At 39.5% G+C, this 16,889-nt stretch overlaps 1 protein-coding gene across 1 annotated transcript in view; it reads left to right on the forward strand.

The window, feature by feature from the left end:
• Positions 1 to 16,889, forward strand: part of LENG1 (leukocyte receptor cluster member 1) — a 135,298-nt gene that overhangs the window by 46,922 nt on the left and 71,487 nt on the right. The window contains exons 2-3 of the mRNA XM_044079477.1: positions 7,403 to 7,585; positions 12,356 to 12,630. Coding sequence (XP_043935412.1) covers positions 7,403 to 7,585; positions 12,356 to 12,630 — 458 coding nt within the window. The remainder of the gene's footprint in view (positions 1 to 7,402; positions 7,586 to 12,355; positions 12,631 to 16,889) is intronic.

Below are 16,889 nucleotides of genomic sequence, written 5' to 3' on the forward strand. Positions count from 1 at the left end.
CTCCGGTTCGCTAATGATTGGTAGTTGATTTTTACGTGCCGAGTTACCAGCCCTGATGCACAACCTTCAACAAAGGTACGCCCATTCACTCATGTCTCCATGCAGAAGACGCTCTAGCTGAGAATCGAACCGGACAGCATCTTACTGTGAGGCGACAACGCTACCGCAGCACCACCACCGTGGAGACTATATTTTAGTCTTTCATAATAACTTAAATATTCACGTTCATTGATGCCCTTGGTGCATTTCGGCTGTACTCTTTCCAGTTTACTCAGGCTTGTTTTCTTATAGGGTTTCCATATTGTTATTCCATACTCAGGTTTGGGTGTAATGTAACTACCAAACCATGACTTCATAATTTTTGATTTCCTAGACTTTATAAATCTTTTCATACAACCTATAATTATATAATTATTAACCAACTGGTTGATATGATTAGAAAAACTCATAGCTGAATCTACCCATATGTCCAGGACCTTAAATGAGTCTACAGTTTTACTCAAGGTGTTGTATTAAATATTCACCTTTCAGTTTGTCTCCCAAGTCTCATATGCTTAGTTTTTGATGTATTTATCAGCATATTATTCTCCTGTGCCCAAATGGTCAATTTAGTCAAGTTATTTTGCAGACGTGCCTTATCTGTAACACGTAATCAATTTACCCAATTTCAGGTCGTCTGCATATAGACTGTAGAACACCTCAGATGAAAGTTAGGTCTGAAAGATACAGTCAAAACATGTAAGGGCCTAGGACAGAGCCATGTGGGACACCATGACTCAGGGATTTCACCTGTCCAGTTGCTGTATGATACTTACCATGTCGTATCTGTAAGCCATGCAGATGTCCATCTTATCAAGACTACATCAGTACCTAGTTGTACTAATTTATTGATCAGTGTTTTGTGTATGACCCTGTCAAATGCTAAATCTATACAAATTACATCACAGCGCAATTTTTCATTCATACCTGTTGTTATATTGTTATAGAAACATCATGTTACAGGTGGTAATAGATCTATTTTCAACATATGCATGCTGATATATGGTTTCAAGTCCCAATCTAATCACTTCTGACAGTAACTTATCCAGTATTATCTTCTCCATTGTGTTTCCACAACATGAAAGTGGACTTAAGGGTCTATATGAATCTGGGTTTGTCCTACTCCCCTTTCTCTTAAAGACAGGTTTAATAAGTGCATGTCTCCAGTCGTGAGGAATCTCCCCATATTTATATGACCTAGTGAATAATAGCTGTAATTCTACCATAAGTTCTTGCTGAAGTGTTCTCAGGTCATTGTTACTAATTCCATGTCCTCCCTGTGCTTGTTTGTATCCAATTTGCGCAGTTCTTTTTCAGTATAATCTAATTTGATTCCAGTATCTGGGGTTACCTGGATGTCACTAGGACAACTTAGGGTCTATATTAAAGTGTTGAACGGAATGAATGTCGAACGGCCAAAATATCGAAAGTGCTGTTCAAATTACTTGGTTTTGTGGGGGGCTGTGTACCCCCCACACCCCCCCGCTAATTATATATACCAACTCTGATATCGCACTACAGTGAGGAAAGTGCAAAATTCCCGATCTTCACTGCACCCCAATCCAGAACTCGAACGTCACTTTTGATATTTCGGCCATTCCACATTCGTTCCGTTCGATAATTTAATATAGACCCGGACAACTTATCACCCCTTTTGTGGAGCTAAACTGTTTTGCATAAGATTTTGTAAATATATCTATAATCTGTTGTGTCTGAGAGTAAATTTTAGAGTCTCCTTCCACATCTTGTGTATCTGTACAAAGGTTTCCAATTATGCTCAATATCTTTATATAAGTTTTCTTCAAATTTTTCTTGATCTTGTTTCACACTCTGCTTAATCTGTTTGTCCAGCTTGTTTACTTCAATTTTCAAAGTTGTAGTTCGACCTCTCTTCCATTTCTTATGTATTTTTTTTAACTCAAGCAATTTCTCTTTCAAAACTTTGCACATTCCATCTGCAGTTTTCCCACTGAATACCTCACTCCATTTAGTTTTAATTAGAGACTGTTTTGCTTCCATATAATCTGTTTATTACACTTCTTTACATTGGTTTAGATTTCAGTTTGGCAGAATTATCTTGCTGTATAACCCCATGATCGCTGCACATCAGTGGTGGTAAAACATGACTTGAAGTAACAGTAATTCCTTTAGAAGCACAATGTCTAGTATATTCCGTCCCTGGTAGTTTTTTTTTTTTAACAATCTGAAGCAATTGTTCCTGAATATATGTTGTGAATAATTTCTTTATTAACGTTGTTGAATCAATATTATTCCAGTATGCTTCTGGTAAATTTAAGTCCCCAGCTAATATTATTGTTCCTTCCTGTGTTTCATGCAAGAAATGTATGAACGAATTCCTCTAGGTCATCTGCACCAGTTTGGAGAACATATCTCTAGGTGTTGTGGAGGTGTACATGTGTGTGTGTCCAAACTTTGACTCACAAATTAATTTCCAGCTCTGAACAGTTAGGCTCCGAGCAGCTGGAATGCAGCCACCTAGAAAAAAACTCGTGTTATAAAACCATCAAAACATAGTGCATCTGACACAGATCCATTTATTTTTCTCTGGATTAATTTTTTTGTCTAAGATGATATATTGTAGGTGGTCATACAAGGAATTGTATACTCTTGCTTTAATATTCCAAGATGCGTAACACAGTACTTTGTTCTGGGTGCTTTGCTGTGTTGTTTCTACCCACGTAGTAGCATGTCAAGCCAGATATGCTGTTGCTTATAAAACAGTTGCCGGCTGTCCTTCTCAAGACCATGAGGATATGTTAAAGGGGACTGTCTTACTAAGATGGCCATTTGGGAGTACTCTGTTTTTTAACATTAAAATTTACTGTATTAAGCATATATTTCCACTGAATTTTATTCCAATAAAGGCGCAGAAATTTTACATTTGACTCCCATTACTTTGTAGTAACAAAAACTGTTATGGGATTATTGTTTAGATCCTTACAGCCCTTTCTACCAGTACTAGTGAGATTCCTTTTGTCTGTTTTTCTCTATCTCTCTCTTTCAGTCTGTACTGCTGATACTTGAGAAGATGTGTAGGCCTATGAACAGACAAAATTTTAACGTTAAGGGTAATTCTTATTATGAGAGAGTTATCTGTTATCAAGTAACTGTTTTCTTTTTCTTAAAATTATGTAGGATTACATTTTTTGTCCTTTACAGTAAATATGGATGCATTGCTATTGGAAACATTGGGCTTCATGCAGTAGCAGCTACATAAGGAGCTACATTCTACATATATTGCTGCAAAACATACTTTTCTCCGAGTCAGAATTTCAAAACTTTGACATATTCTGTATAATGTCACCCCTATCAATTCAGTTAATGTGAATTGGTTAATTACTTAATTAATTAGAGAAATGTATGCAGTAATTGGATACTTAGCCATCTGCCCACCCATCCATTCATTCATTTTCTCAACTCTTTGTCCTGGTGAACAGTCAGTATGGCTGTAGACTGAGCAGATAGACCAGACTGCCCTATCTCTTGCAACAGTGCTCTTATCTTCAATGTGGGATCCCTAGTCATTTTCAGCGAATGTGATATATTTAACACTTGCTGGATGTACCCCAGGGCCTCCTCCCAGATATCAAATCACCCCAACTGACTCTTCTCAAACCAGAAGTGTAAAGGCTATACTGTGCAATCCTCCTGGATTGCTCATGTTCTCAGACTGTTACAGAGAGTGAGCCCAGCTACCTTAAGAAGAAAACGCATTTCTTCCTCTTTTATCCACAATCTCATCCTGATACTGACTACTCAAAACCTGTGACCATAGGTGAGGCCGGAGATGTAGAATGACCGAATTAAGAACTGTGACTGTGTTCTTGCTTCACCACTACAGTCCAGTTTACCACCTTGCAGTGCTGCCACCTCTGTATCCATGTAATGGTCAGTCTCCCAGTCCCATATGGTTTCACTTTGAACAAGACCTCACATACTTAAATTCCTTCACTTTCGGTAATTGCTGCCCCCTCCTTTGCAGTCAGTAATCCACTCTTTTCCAGGAGAGAGCCATGAGATATGATTTAAAGGCCCTGATCTTCATTTCAGCCATGACACCCTCAGCAGTAAACTGCACCACTGTACTGTACAGATTGCAGCCAGTTAAGACTAACGGGAAAACATCACCTGCAACCAGTCAACATCCTGCAACCATTCACATCCCTAAATAGGACACTGCCTAGAAACTGGTTGCACCTTGATGTCTTGTCCCTGAAATTCACAAACAGGGGAAATGCAGTGCATCCTTAGTGGAATCCTGCACCCAGCTTGAACCTGTTCAGCTTAATACTGAGAATGTGAGTACACAACTCTGTCCTGTAGTACAGAGACTGAATGACACAGAGCACCATTCCTGGGACCCCTTACTAATGCAGTACTTCACTTCATAGAAATTTCCTTTTGTAAACAATTTAAAAAATGTTTATTGTACGTGATTTTTCTATACATTAATGATATCTGTAGTTTCCATGACTACATTCTTATTAAGTGGGCTTTACTGGCAAAGCTCACTCAGACTCTTGCCATAGATTGTTGTGAGAGAAGTTTGCTTTTGCTTTCTTGTATTTTGTTTTGCTTCATTGGCTGCTATTTTTATGTTGTGGTTTATTTACTTTACACTGTGTTTTACTTGTATCCTGTTTTTAATTGCATATTTAAAATAGAAAAGAGACCACCGCTATGTCTCTGTGTAAGTTGCACAGAAATTTAAATTTCTCCCACCCTGGTGCTGTTTTGTTTTTAAATTGAACTGTCTTTGTAGTTGCCTGCCCCTTATGTTAATCTGACTACAAATTTCCTTCCCTCTCCTCTTTCGTTGGCTAGTGTGAGTAAACACAGTTATCATTTTGTGAAATCACTCTCCTTCATCTGTTTAAGCTTATTGGCCATCTCACTGTATTCCACAGAGCCAGAATACAAAGTGCCCACCCCTTCCACTCTATCTTGCTCTTTTTAAAATTAGATCCTCTCCACTTGGATAACTAAAGCTTAAGCTACCCATCTTTTGTATCTTAACTGCTTAGTGGACACTACAACTCTTGGGAAATTAGGTATTTTTCACCATACCTTTAAAATCTGCAACTTCTAGTTCAAGACCACCAATTACTGGGGAGCCCATATTTTGCCTCTCAGTAGTCATCTTGGGATTAGTGCTTCTGTTTGCTCCTGGTGAGAGATTGAGTGTAGAGACATTATTTCCTGGAGACTGATGATCACCACCGTTTAACTGCTTCCTAGGTCCCAGCTTGGAATTTATGCTTATATTTTCTCCTGGTGAAAGAGAGAGCAGAGTGCAGTAATTCCTGACTGTTTTTGATTTGGCAGTGATCATTTATGTTGGACCTTCCTGATTGGTCTGGTTTCTATTCAAGGCATCTACCATGAAAAGGCTGCAACAAGTCTACAGCCATTTGCATTATCTGGAATAACCAAAGAGCCTGTAGCCTGCTTTTCATCTTGGGATTGGTGCTACTGTTTGGCTTCTGGTGAGAGAGGAAGCAAGGGAGCATTGCATTCCAGCAGCATGAAGTTGTGGTGAGACCAGCACTATTAGCAAGCATCTTATAGTGTTATGTAGATTGTTTTCCAGTTTTACAATATATTCCCAAACAAATGAAAGATCAAAATGTTGAAGTTCAAAATACAAAAAGCAGTGTCAGTGGTCCAATAGGTAGCACTCTTGACTTTGGTGCTGGAAGACCAGAAGGCTGTGGGTTCTATTCCCATTCCAGGTAAGTGGATTGCTAATGCTGCAGAGCTGTTAAACCAAAGCCTCATCTACATGAGTTGGTGATAGCTCCAGTGGATGTAAAAGATACCATGACACGTATTGATAAGAGCAGAGAAAATTTCCTGATGCCTTGACCAAATTTCCCCTAATAGTGTAAATGCCACCTCGGGTCTCCCCTGAAGAGAGACCATTAGCTTAGTGGGGCTAACTTAGTCAACAAAGGATAAAAAGTAACATCAAAGCCCAAACATGGTATTTCCAAAAAGTGCTTTCCCACAGAACACAACCCCCCCCCCCCCCATTTACATATTATGGCTTAGCGGCAAGACATCTTCCTCACAGCTTCAATGTCTGGGTTTAATCCTGACCTCTGGTCACTGTTTGTGTGGAGTTTTTTCACTTTTTTTCTCCATGTCTTCATGGTATTCTGGTTTACTCCCACCTCCCAGAACATACTGGAAAATTGGCTATACTGAATTGCTGAATTGTTCACATTGTACATATATATACACACACACACACACACACACACACACACACACACACACACACACACACATTATACATTATACATTCCAGTTACCCTTACTCTTGTGGCTCAGGTTGTGGCTGAAAAGTTCAGAGAAGAACTAGTTTACATATCTGGTTAACAGCTAAATCAATTAAATTAAAAACTCCAAGGTTGCATGACCCTTTAGTAACAAATTTACCTTGCATTGTGAATTGAAAAGCTTTTGAATCTCAATCATTGTCATTAAGAGTATGTAGTAAGACCCGTTATCCCTCATAACCAGTATTTGTTGTGCATGAGTATTCTGTTGGGCAGATCCTGCTGTCATTGTACATATTTCGTTTGGATCATGGAAGAAAGTCTCTTCTCACCATACAGAAATGTATGGTTTACTGATTATCATCCTACATCTTTATGGGTTGTTTCAGAAACATAGAAAGTTTTCAGCTGAATGGAAACGGGATCCAGTGGTGAATTGAAGTTCCCCTAGGATGCTTAGGCTCAAAAGGTACCCCTAGCAGAGTAGAGATGGACTGGGGAAGGCGTACACTGAATTAAAGTAAAAAGGTAGGCCAAGCCCCATGGAAACAGAGCATAGATATTCCAGAAGTATACAAGGAGACACTTTTTTCCTATGAAGTAGAAGTGTTTGAGTGGTATTATGTCTCCTCCAAAGAAGACCGCAAATAAATACTCCGATAGTGGTACATTTCAAACAAGGCAGGCAGTCGTTTACAAGACTTGATAGTGTGTTTATTCAGCCATCATATCAGTGTTGGTGTTGGTACTTGTCATTGTACAGAACAGGAGTTAACACTGGTGGAGGGTATGACCGCTCTGTTATTTAAGGTATTATTTGTGGAAAAAAGAAAAGTTCATCTGAAAGCTTCATTAAGTTGTTTTTGTGTCCAGACCGTCAAGCAGACTACAGAGCAATGTCTCAGAATTGGGAATTTACAAAACATCACATGAACTGGTTATAAAGTTAAAGTGATGCAGACAAAACTATGTTTGTGAAAGGCTGAACCCCTCTTTTGTTACTGGGATTTTTTTGTTTTTGTTCAGTTTCTTTTCATAATGATCTTCTCCTTCTGTTCCAGGCACGCACTGAGTACTTGAGAAAGAAAGCCCATCTGACAGTGTCTGAATCAGGAAGTGGGTCTTCTGCTGTGGCCATTCGTGACTCTGAATCCCATCACTTAAATTTTTTCACAGATCTGGAAGATGGAAAAGGAACAAAGGCTGGCAACAGAGAGTATGAAGATGAAAAAAGGCAGGAGAAGGTAGGTTTGATAGGTTGTCTGGGCAGGTGTAGCTAAAAGGCAACACTGCACAAATCAGAACATTGATTAATATATTTCAGGCAACTTTGTTTCTCACCAAATTTGCTTTATGAACATGAAACCTAAATGTATGTTATAATGAAATTGTAATATTTTATGCAACCATGGTTCCATAAAACACTTGGGTTGTGCACTATTAGACCATTTTCATGATTAACAGTTTATTAAAATTTTCATTAAAATCAAGATTTAAATATTTCTCAGTTCCAAAATTTAAGTTGCCTTCTGTTGAGATCTGTGCTAGTATTAATGCCCCATGTTAGAAATATTTAATGCAGTGTGTGAAAATTGAATGCTTTTGTTTTGTACAGTAAATAGTTCACTGACTGAACATTAAAAATGTACTTTAAATTCAACAGATTCCCTTCCTTGCATTTATGATTCTGCTTTGTAGAATGGACCCCTGTTTTCTCACTGTAGTGCCTTGAGGCAGCTGACATCTGTTTTACTAAAAATAAACAGGTGTCCCAATTTTTCACTTTTACACCTCATAGTCTGGTATTATTTTATGTGGTCAAATGAAAATTGTAACCATTTCCAGGTTTTAACGTGGATATTGGCATGACTTCACAAATTTCTACCAGTTTGTGCTTTGGGATGGAGAAGAGGAGGAAGACTAGTGTGCCACTCAGTGATCTGAAGGAAAAAAATGTGTTGAGGGAGTAGATGCCCACCTTCATGAGTAATTTGCAACTGTAATATACCTTCTTGGAAAATAACCTGAGATAAATTTGTAGTAATTCCAGCTCACAGTACAAGTATTTCTGTCTTATTTTTATCTGTTAGCTTCTGCTTTTTGTTGTTTGAATGTAACTTAATACTTGTTTACATGTAACATTATTTTTCTTTCTCAAAATTTTTTTTCTCCCTGTTTTCCACTGTAAATGCAACCTCCCTGCTGGACATTCATGGTTAACAAATGTAAGATGGTCAATCAATCAGTGAATAAACAGGTGACAAATATTGATAATTCTGTGTTGGGTGGCCAGAGTGTATTGCTGAGAAAATGCAGTGGTCCTGTTAAGAAGAAGAGTTCAGCATAAACCTGCACATTTTAAGCTAGGTACATTAGGAAAAAAAACGTAAAAGTTGAACAGCATAAAAGCAATGTAAATGACATCCAGGTAAAATTCGAAACAGAGGAAACTATGTTGAAAATTGTGTACGTTTCCAAACATATTTATGCAGGAGGTTCACTTTTAAATGCCTCCTAATACTAGCCTCACTAGTACGTTCTCAAAGCTGCCAAGGTGATAATCCCACAGGGCAGGGAACCTTGTAAGAAAAAGATTGTAATGGGATTGCTACCAACCCCAAGGCAGTCTAGCAGAGACTGTATGAAACCTGGTAGATCACTCGAAACTCACTTAAACTGGGGAACAGAACTTTTTATTTAGAACATTAAATAAAATCATGAGAACTTTAAAAGTTATTCTGTACTTGATAGGGAGCCAGTACAGAGAATACAGGTTAGCGGTAATGTGTGCATATCTAGAGACCCAAAGGAGTTCACTGTTAGATAGCTGCAAGTAAAAAAAACTTTACAGGACATTTCTGTAGGCCAGTCAAGAGATAATGAGTACCTGCATCTCCATCAGTAAGTCTCGAGATGGAATTAAATACTTAATGTGAGTCATGTGCCTCGGGTGACAGCAACTTGACTTGACAGTGGCTGATACCTTGTAGAGAAGGGTCCTGATGAAGAGATGAAAAGTCAGCAAGCGAAGGAGGGTAGTAGTGCTGAAACTGAATTCCTCCTCAAGTCTTGGTGAGTACCTTCGGAGGTGGACCCTGTTTTTCACAAAATTTCACCAATGCGACACTGATATATAGACTGTATTTATATAGCATATATCATGGACAGAATTAAATCAAAAATAAAAAAAGATAGCTGAGTGCACAAGACCCAGGGTAAGTGTCCAATCCTGGTAGGCGCACTGGTGCCAGGACTGGAAAAAATGACAGTGTAGAATCCTGAAAATACGGAAACATTCCTACAATGGGAACAGGCCAGGCTCAGGAGGAGGATGCCCCCCCTGTTGTAGAAGGATACAGCAGTCCACAAAAATGACAAAAAATTGATTGGCTGAAGAAGAGCCATAAAGACAATAGAGTGGACTATTGAGAATAAGAAAGAAATTATGTATTGTTACTGTTATGTAAAAAGCCCAGAATTTCCAAACACAAGATATACAAAATGATTGAGAGAAATTAAAGGAAAGAAAAATACTTCTGCAGGAAAAACTGTCACAAGCTTCAAATAAAAATTTGTGTTCATTAATACAACAGACTTTTGAAAAACAGTATATAGATCAAGAAACTTTGATCTCTTTGGAAAAAGAAGCCTCTGAGGAAGTGAGAAAATATAAACACCAAAACCTAGAGATATTTGAAAAATATAAAAAAGAATTATGGACATAGCCTCTAGGCTATCGGCCCTAGGGCCTATACAAGCCTAGCCATAACAATCCCTGGCTATTTCTTCCCACACTATTTAATTCCCAGGACCCCTGTCTAACAGGGTGACTAACGTGATCCCCGAGGTGAATTTCCTTTCTCCCATCCAATCATCAAGGTTCATTTTGAAGAGGGCCAAAGAGGTGCTCTTCTTGACATGTATGGGCAGTCTGTTCCAGAGTCTGGGGAGTCTCTGGATCTGGAACCTATTCCTCCAGCATGTTTTGTTTATTGTGATGACAAGGTGTAGATTCCTGGAGTGTGTGGTTCTGAGGGATTGGGATTTCTTTAAGTGTAGCATATCCAACAGCTCTGGGTTTGACATGACCTTGTATGTCAAGCAGAGATCGCCTCAGAGTAGACTATATGCGACAAGAGTATAGCTGGAGATTTTTAAGGCGGTCAGCATAGGGCTTCTGCTTTAGGCATGTGATTCTTTTAGTGAGGTATTTTTGAGGCCTTTCCAGTTGTTGCAGATGACTTGAGAGGTACATACCAAATGGGGCGTTGTATTCTATAATGGGTCTAATGAGGGATGAGTACAGTGGGACAATGACCTCCATTTTTCTGGATGAAAAGCCCTTAGTAGGGTTAGCAGTAGGGTTTTGGTGCTTTGATTTAGGGTTAGAAGTAGGGTTTTGGTTAGTGTATGTATGTGTTTTTTTTTATTGTGTTTGGGTAGGTAGTGTGTTGCGGGTGGTGGGTTGGCCGACTATGACGGTTCGAGGTTTTAAATTCCGCGCTTTAGTACATTCACTGTATTCGCGGTTCGTTCTTTGTGTCGCGCTATTCGGATTTGGGTTTTTCGTGTTTCGAGCACATAAAGTAGACCCGGGGGGTGCATATAGGGGCCATCCTTCTTGTAAGTTGCTCAAGTGAACAGGTAGTGTCAGTCAGAAAGCGTCTCCAGAGAGAAATTCTGGATCTTTTGCATGTCTTACTCATGAAGATCTACTGTTGTGGTGAATTTTACAGTGTGTACCTTCATACACATTTGTGATGATGTCAGAGTTTCATCTCATTTCTGTACTGCATTAAACAGTTAGCAACTGAGATAGGCATGTAGCCAAAAGTGCTTAGGTAAATGAATATCAGTGCTAGTGCAAGGGAAATACATTAAAATAAAACTGCAAAATGTTAACAAAAAAAAAAAAATAGTTCAAGTAGTTCATAGTTGCACCCATTCCGAAAACGTTAAGGCCATTGCTTATTATATTTGATGGTAAATTCCCTTGCTCGGCTGACATGATATCCAGCTTTTAGACAGATGCTGACAGTATGCATCTTAACATCCCAGTGTATGATAAAATAATTTTTTGTGTTAGTAGTACACCTGATGTACCTCCTTTATTACATATACAAAATGCTACAGTGATCTGATCTGAGCTGACGTTATTTGAACTGCGCATGTGCCTTTGTGTCACCAGGCAGGATTGGAAAGGGAAGGTGTACTGGTAGCCAAGATTGTGATCCTTGGATGTGAGAACTGCTACATATACAGGCATTCCTAACAGCTAGCACTGGGCTCTGTACTTAACCAAGAATCAAGCAATTCATCCACCTTACAGCAGGATGTGATTCTTTGGTAATTATCCCTGAATTGTGGTCTAGTCTCATTCTAAAACTGTGACATTAAGGTTTTGCAACCACCCAACCATGTTTTAGAACACACAGATTGAAAGATGCATTCCATAGTTTCAGAAACTGTGTTTCATCTCTCAGATGTCATCACACACATTGTTTTTTCCTCACAAAAGCTGAGATAAGCTAGCTATGTTTTAATGAGCTCTGCAGGTGAGTAATTACATATTTTGTACAAATAGGTGTGTGGCATGGCACAGGTTTTATGTCCTTTGCTTAGCAGGAATAAATACAACTAAAACTGTAGTGACTAGCAGTTGATGGAAGGGTCTTGGATTTAACATGTGGTCTGAAGTTTACCCCCCCTCCATTTGTATAGCATTCCCATAGGACTGCACTGCAGTGATAGCAATGTGTAATGTGCTGCATCCCAAGTTTAGTTCTAGAACACACTGTGATCAGGAAAGTGTACTTAACTGATCCTTTGACACCATCTGGCTGAGTCAGTGCAGTTACTAACAGTGTAATTTGTGGTGATGGTCTTCTTCTTCTTCCCCATGTAAGTTATGGTGCTACTTCGGTAGGCTCAGCCTGATACCATATATAGAAATAAACTTGGCTGGTGCACAGTTTTACAAGTAATCTTTTTTCTCTTTTTGTTTTTTGCAACAGGAGCGTCGAGAAAAGGCTTTGGGAATCCTCACGTATCTAGGCCAGAGTGCTGCCGAAGCACAAACAAGCCGACCCTGGTATGAGGAGGTGCCAGACCGTAGTAAGAAAACAAAAGAAGAGAATAGCAGAAAAGAAACAAAAGACACAAAGCTGAAATGTGTCCTCGATCCACTTGTTGACATGGAGAAGTATCTTCAGAAGAAGAGAGGAGAGAAATCAAAGCACAGGCATCATAAAAAGGACAAAGAAAAAATTGAGAAAAAGGAGGACTGTGGGTATGTGTTCAAGGAGACAAGATTTTTTCCTGTCTTAGCTGGGGGGAACTGGTATGTAGGAACAGTTTATATAGGAACAGGTTTGAGTTCAGGGCAGGAATAGAGAGTAAATGTATTGATCTGGGTTGAGAATGACAGGCTGTACTTTGAGGGATGAAGGCAGCTTCTGTGGCAGGACTTGACTGAAGAATTTGTCAGGTTTGAGCTGGTGATTCATTGGGAGGTACAAGTACCAGAATTGCCATCCTCAGAGCAACAAGAATTTAAATACAAATAAGGAAAATATATACTAATATGAACACTGGGCGGCCACGGTGGTGCAGCGGTTAGCATTGCTGCCTAACAGCAAGAGGTTCTCCAGTTTGATTCTTGGCTGGGGTGCCTTCTATGCGGAGTCTGCATGTCCTCCCTGTGGTCGCGTGGGTTTCCTCCGGGTGCTCCGGTTTCCTCCCACATCCCAAAGACATGCTGTAGGTGGATTGGACACTCTAAATTGGCCCTAGGTGTGAGCGCGCGTGTGTGTGTGCCTTCTGTGGAAGGTTGGGCGCCGGGCTGGCAGCTCAACACTGTAAAACTCCACTGCCAATCATGAGCGGACAGGTGATCCGCTGTGGCGACCCCTAACCGGGAAAAGCCGAAAGAAGAAGAAGATATACTAATATGAACACTGTAGTACCTCTGAAAGTTCTTCTTACTCTGAGGTACAACAGTCTTGAAGTTAATATTTGCACAAAGTTAGGGGTGTAGGAGATTAATAAAAAAAAAAAAAAACTTTTGTAAGTATAACATCAAGGGTCTGAATACATTCTTTGATCAGAATTTCAGTTCAAATTGTAAGTTTTGGGATTAGCAGCAATTTTATGGGTATTATATACTAATGTGTTGGTTTGTAACTTTAAACAGAAGAGAGATTGAAGGCTTTTTTTGGTGTTTATATTGTTTGCAATAAATTGGGGAAAAATTCCACATTCATAAGGGACGTGTGTAGCATCATTATGTTAATGAAGGTGTGAAGGGACTGGACCCTAGCTCTGATCCCTTTGCTCTGCCAGTTTTAAAAATACCAAGGTCAGAGGTAGCTGTTCTGATGTTATTTGAAAGTTAAGCTCCAACGGTCAGGTTTGAAATAATTTGAATGTACCTCCACCAACTCCCAGTTTTTGAGTTTTGAATATCAGATGGTAATGAGTTGCTTTGAATAGCCTTTATATCTGTGAAAATTGCACCTATTAAAAGGCCCCTCTCCATGTTTGTAAATGCTGAGTGTGTTAAGCTGTATGTGACTGTGAGGATGCTGAGCCCATGTTTGAAATCATGTCTTGTACATGATAAAGGGCTAAATTTATTACTGTAAACAGTTCTGCAGTGTCTTAATCAACAGACATGGATTTGCATTTTAAAAATAATTTTGAGGTGCTTTTGCCAAAGATACCTTGGAGTGCAGCATAATAAAGGGTTTTCACTGTGTGTGTGATTAATATCAAAACCCAAGTGTTTTGAACACCTTTGCTGTGCTGCATGTGTATAAAATTGATAACTCAAGTATGCAAACACAAGCCATCTAAACCCATGTACTCCTAAATCCAATTACATCAGCAAAGAACAAAAGCAAGCATTTTTTTTGCAGGGAGCAAACCCCTGTACACACTTGCACCCCACCTCCTTACTTTTATATTCACTCCAGCTCTGAGAGAAGTAGATTGTAAAAACAAAAATAAAAACTGTTTTGTTCATTCTGCAAAATGCTATTATTTATACAGCTGTAGCCCACACACATACATCATTATGGCATGTAGTAAGCTAAAAAGAGGTAAGCAATGTGTCCAGCAGCAAACCTTGAGCAATCCCTACTTAAGAAATGTGGCATCAAGAAGCTGAAGGGAACCCTAATAAAATAAAATTGTTTAAATGAAGGTGGAAAGACTCCTGTAATGAAGGGTCATGGATGTGGCGTGAGGTTTTGTTAAGACTGGTGCTGCCATTCTGAACAAGGATAGGCATAGTGTATGGTGTTTTATTTGGCAGTCATTTGCACTCTCTTTTTAATAATTTCCTAGCTGTTTTTGGGGATCTTTCTCTGAAGGTGAAGGGGATGTGTTGCTTTCATGTACTTGTTTGGTTAAGTATTGACTGAGCTGCTTATGACTCTGTGCTAGAGATTTTGAGTATCTACTGTAATTACGTGATCTTTAGTACTGTTGGCAAGCGTGTACTGTGGTTTGCTATTGTTGGTGTTCTTGCTTCATTAGTCACCTTATTAATTCCTTTGTTGATTTCCAAAAGAGCTGGAGGGACTACTGTTTTGTAACTTGCATTGATCTGGCAGTATTTACTGCTATGCAACATAATGTTTTTAAATGCTGGAATCTGTATGTATTCTGAAGAATCATTTCCAGTCTTCCCAAACCGTGTCCTGTTCTTGTAGCTTACCTTTATAGGTTCATAGGTTGGTACTAGGCTATCGGCCCTAAGGCCTATGCAAGCCTAGCCATAACAATTCCCTGGAAGTTTTTTCCCACAATATTTACTTCTCTGGGCCCCTGTCTAGCAGGGCGACTGACATTTCCTTTCTCCCATCCAATCATCAAGGTTCCTTTTGAAGAGGGCCAATGAGGTGCTCTGCTTGACATGTATGGGCAGTCTATTCCAGAGTATGGGGAGTCTCTGGGTCAGGAACCTATCCCTTTATGAAGTCTTTTAAGCCAAAGGCAAGGTATCTTTGTCTACCAGGAAAATTATTTTATTAGAGAAGTACTGAAGTGCAGCTCTTACTTGTTTTTTCTCCATATTAAAGTGGTTTCACTTTATATTTTTTTTCCCTTAGCAGTGACTTTTCCTAGCTTTCCAGAAAGGATCTTCCAGGAATGAAAACTAAGAGGGACTAGTGAGTGTTCTTATGAAAAGTCAAATTATGATAATTGGGCAGTGGTCAATTAATGTGTTAGCATCCTAACTTCTGATTGAAATATTTTACTTCAATTAGCTTTTAATCTCACAGGGAGAGAGTTGAAAATCTTCATTGCTAGCACTCCGTAATATCTAAAAGCAAATCACTGAAACAACATAAGCTATCATATGCTCAGGCATTTAAAAGCAATTTTTCTAATCAGCAGATATTACTTAGACCACTCATTGTCAAAGCTATGACTCAGCAAACCCAAAAACACCACCTAACACCACACATACTGTCACTATCAGTGGAGCCCCAAACACTAAACCCCTAAGGCAAACAAACACACTTCCCAGGGCTCTTGGACTCCATTGTAAGATATACTGATGCCCTTCTAACCTGGCTATACAAGGAAGAGAAGATGACTGTTAGTTGCTTCTCTGGATCGGATCCAGAATCCACCAAATCATGTATGCACTAAAGTCATTATGCAACAGGTACCAGTATGATTCCATCATAGTCCATGTAAGTGTAAATTACCTCAGATGTACCTCCCTGGACTGTATGAAGAGAGATGTTATGGTCTTTTCAGATTATATGTGTCTCAGGCTGTTATGAGCCAAGCACTGAGCAGCATATTAGGATTGAGGATAATGCAACAGTAAGAGCAAATAAAAAGATTGATTTCAACAACTGTCTTTTCTTTCTGGTGTCATTTTAAGGCGATCCAGTACTTTTCAGCTTGGGAGGACATGGTTAACGGACCATGTTGCTTTGCCAAGGCTGGTCTGCAGAACTCCCCTCTAGGCTTTTGAATACTGGCTAAAATTTTATCCACCCCCATACTGCCTTTTTCAGGCAATGCCAACTTGACAAACCTACCAACATAGCAAAATCAACTCAAGTGAACCTCAAAGTGTTACTGCTCAATGTCAGGAGCCTAAATAAAAACTACATTCCCTCCAAGCCCTCCTCACACTCGAGAATATAGACATCTGTGCAGTTACCGAGACATGGTTTAAAGTGGCAGAGAGTATCCCAGCAGTGCAAGGTTTCAGTGTTTCAAAACTTTTAGACCAGTAGCTGCATGATGGCTAAAGGAGGAGGTGTCTCAATGTACATCACTAACCAGCATACCTCTAGCGTGGTCAAACAGGGTGATGTGCTGGAGTTCCTCCATGTGCAGATTACAGTAGACAAAAATCTTGCACCATATCTTAGCCAGCTATAGGTCATCCTCCATGTCCCAAGAAGCTCGCGATGCCTACTTGGACCTACTGGAGAGACTTGCCATCCAAACTAACACCCTGCTCATGGGAGAGTTTAATTACCCCCTCTATAGACTGGGAACCCTACACGGCCTGAAATC

The sequence above is a fragment of the Protopterus annectens genome, chromosome 1.part1 (genome assembly GCF_019279795.1).
Source record: "Protopterus annectens isolate FY-2018-M chromosome 1.part1, PAN1.0, whole genome shotgun sequence".
In the NCBI taxonomy this organism is placed as follows: Eukaryota; Metazoa; Chordata; order Ceratodontiformes; family Protopteridae; genus Protopterus; species Protopterus annectens.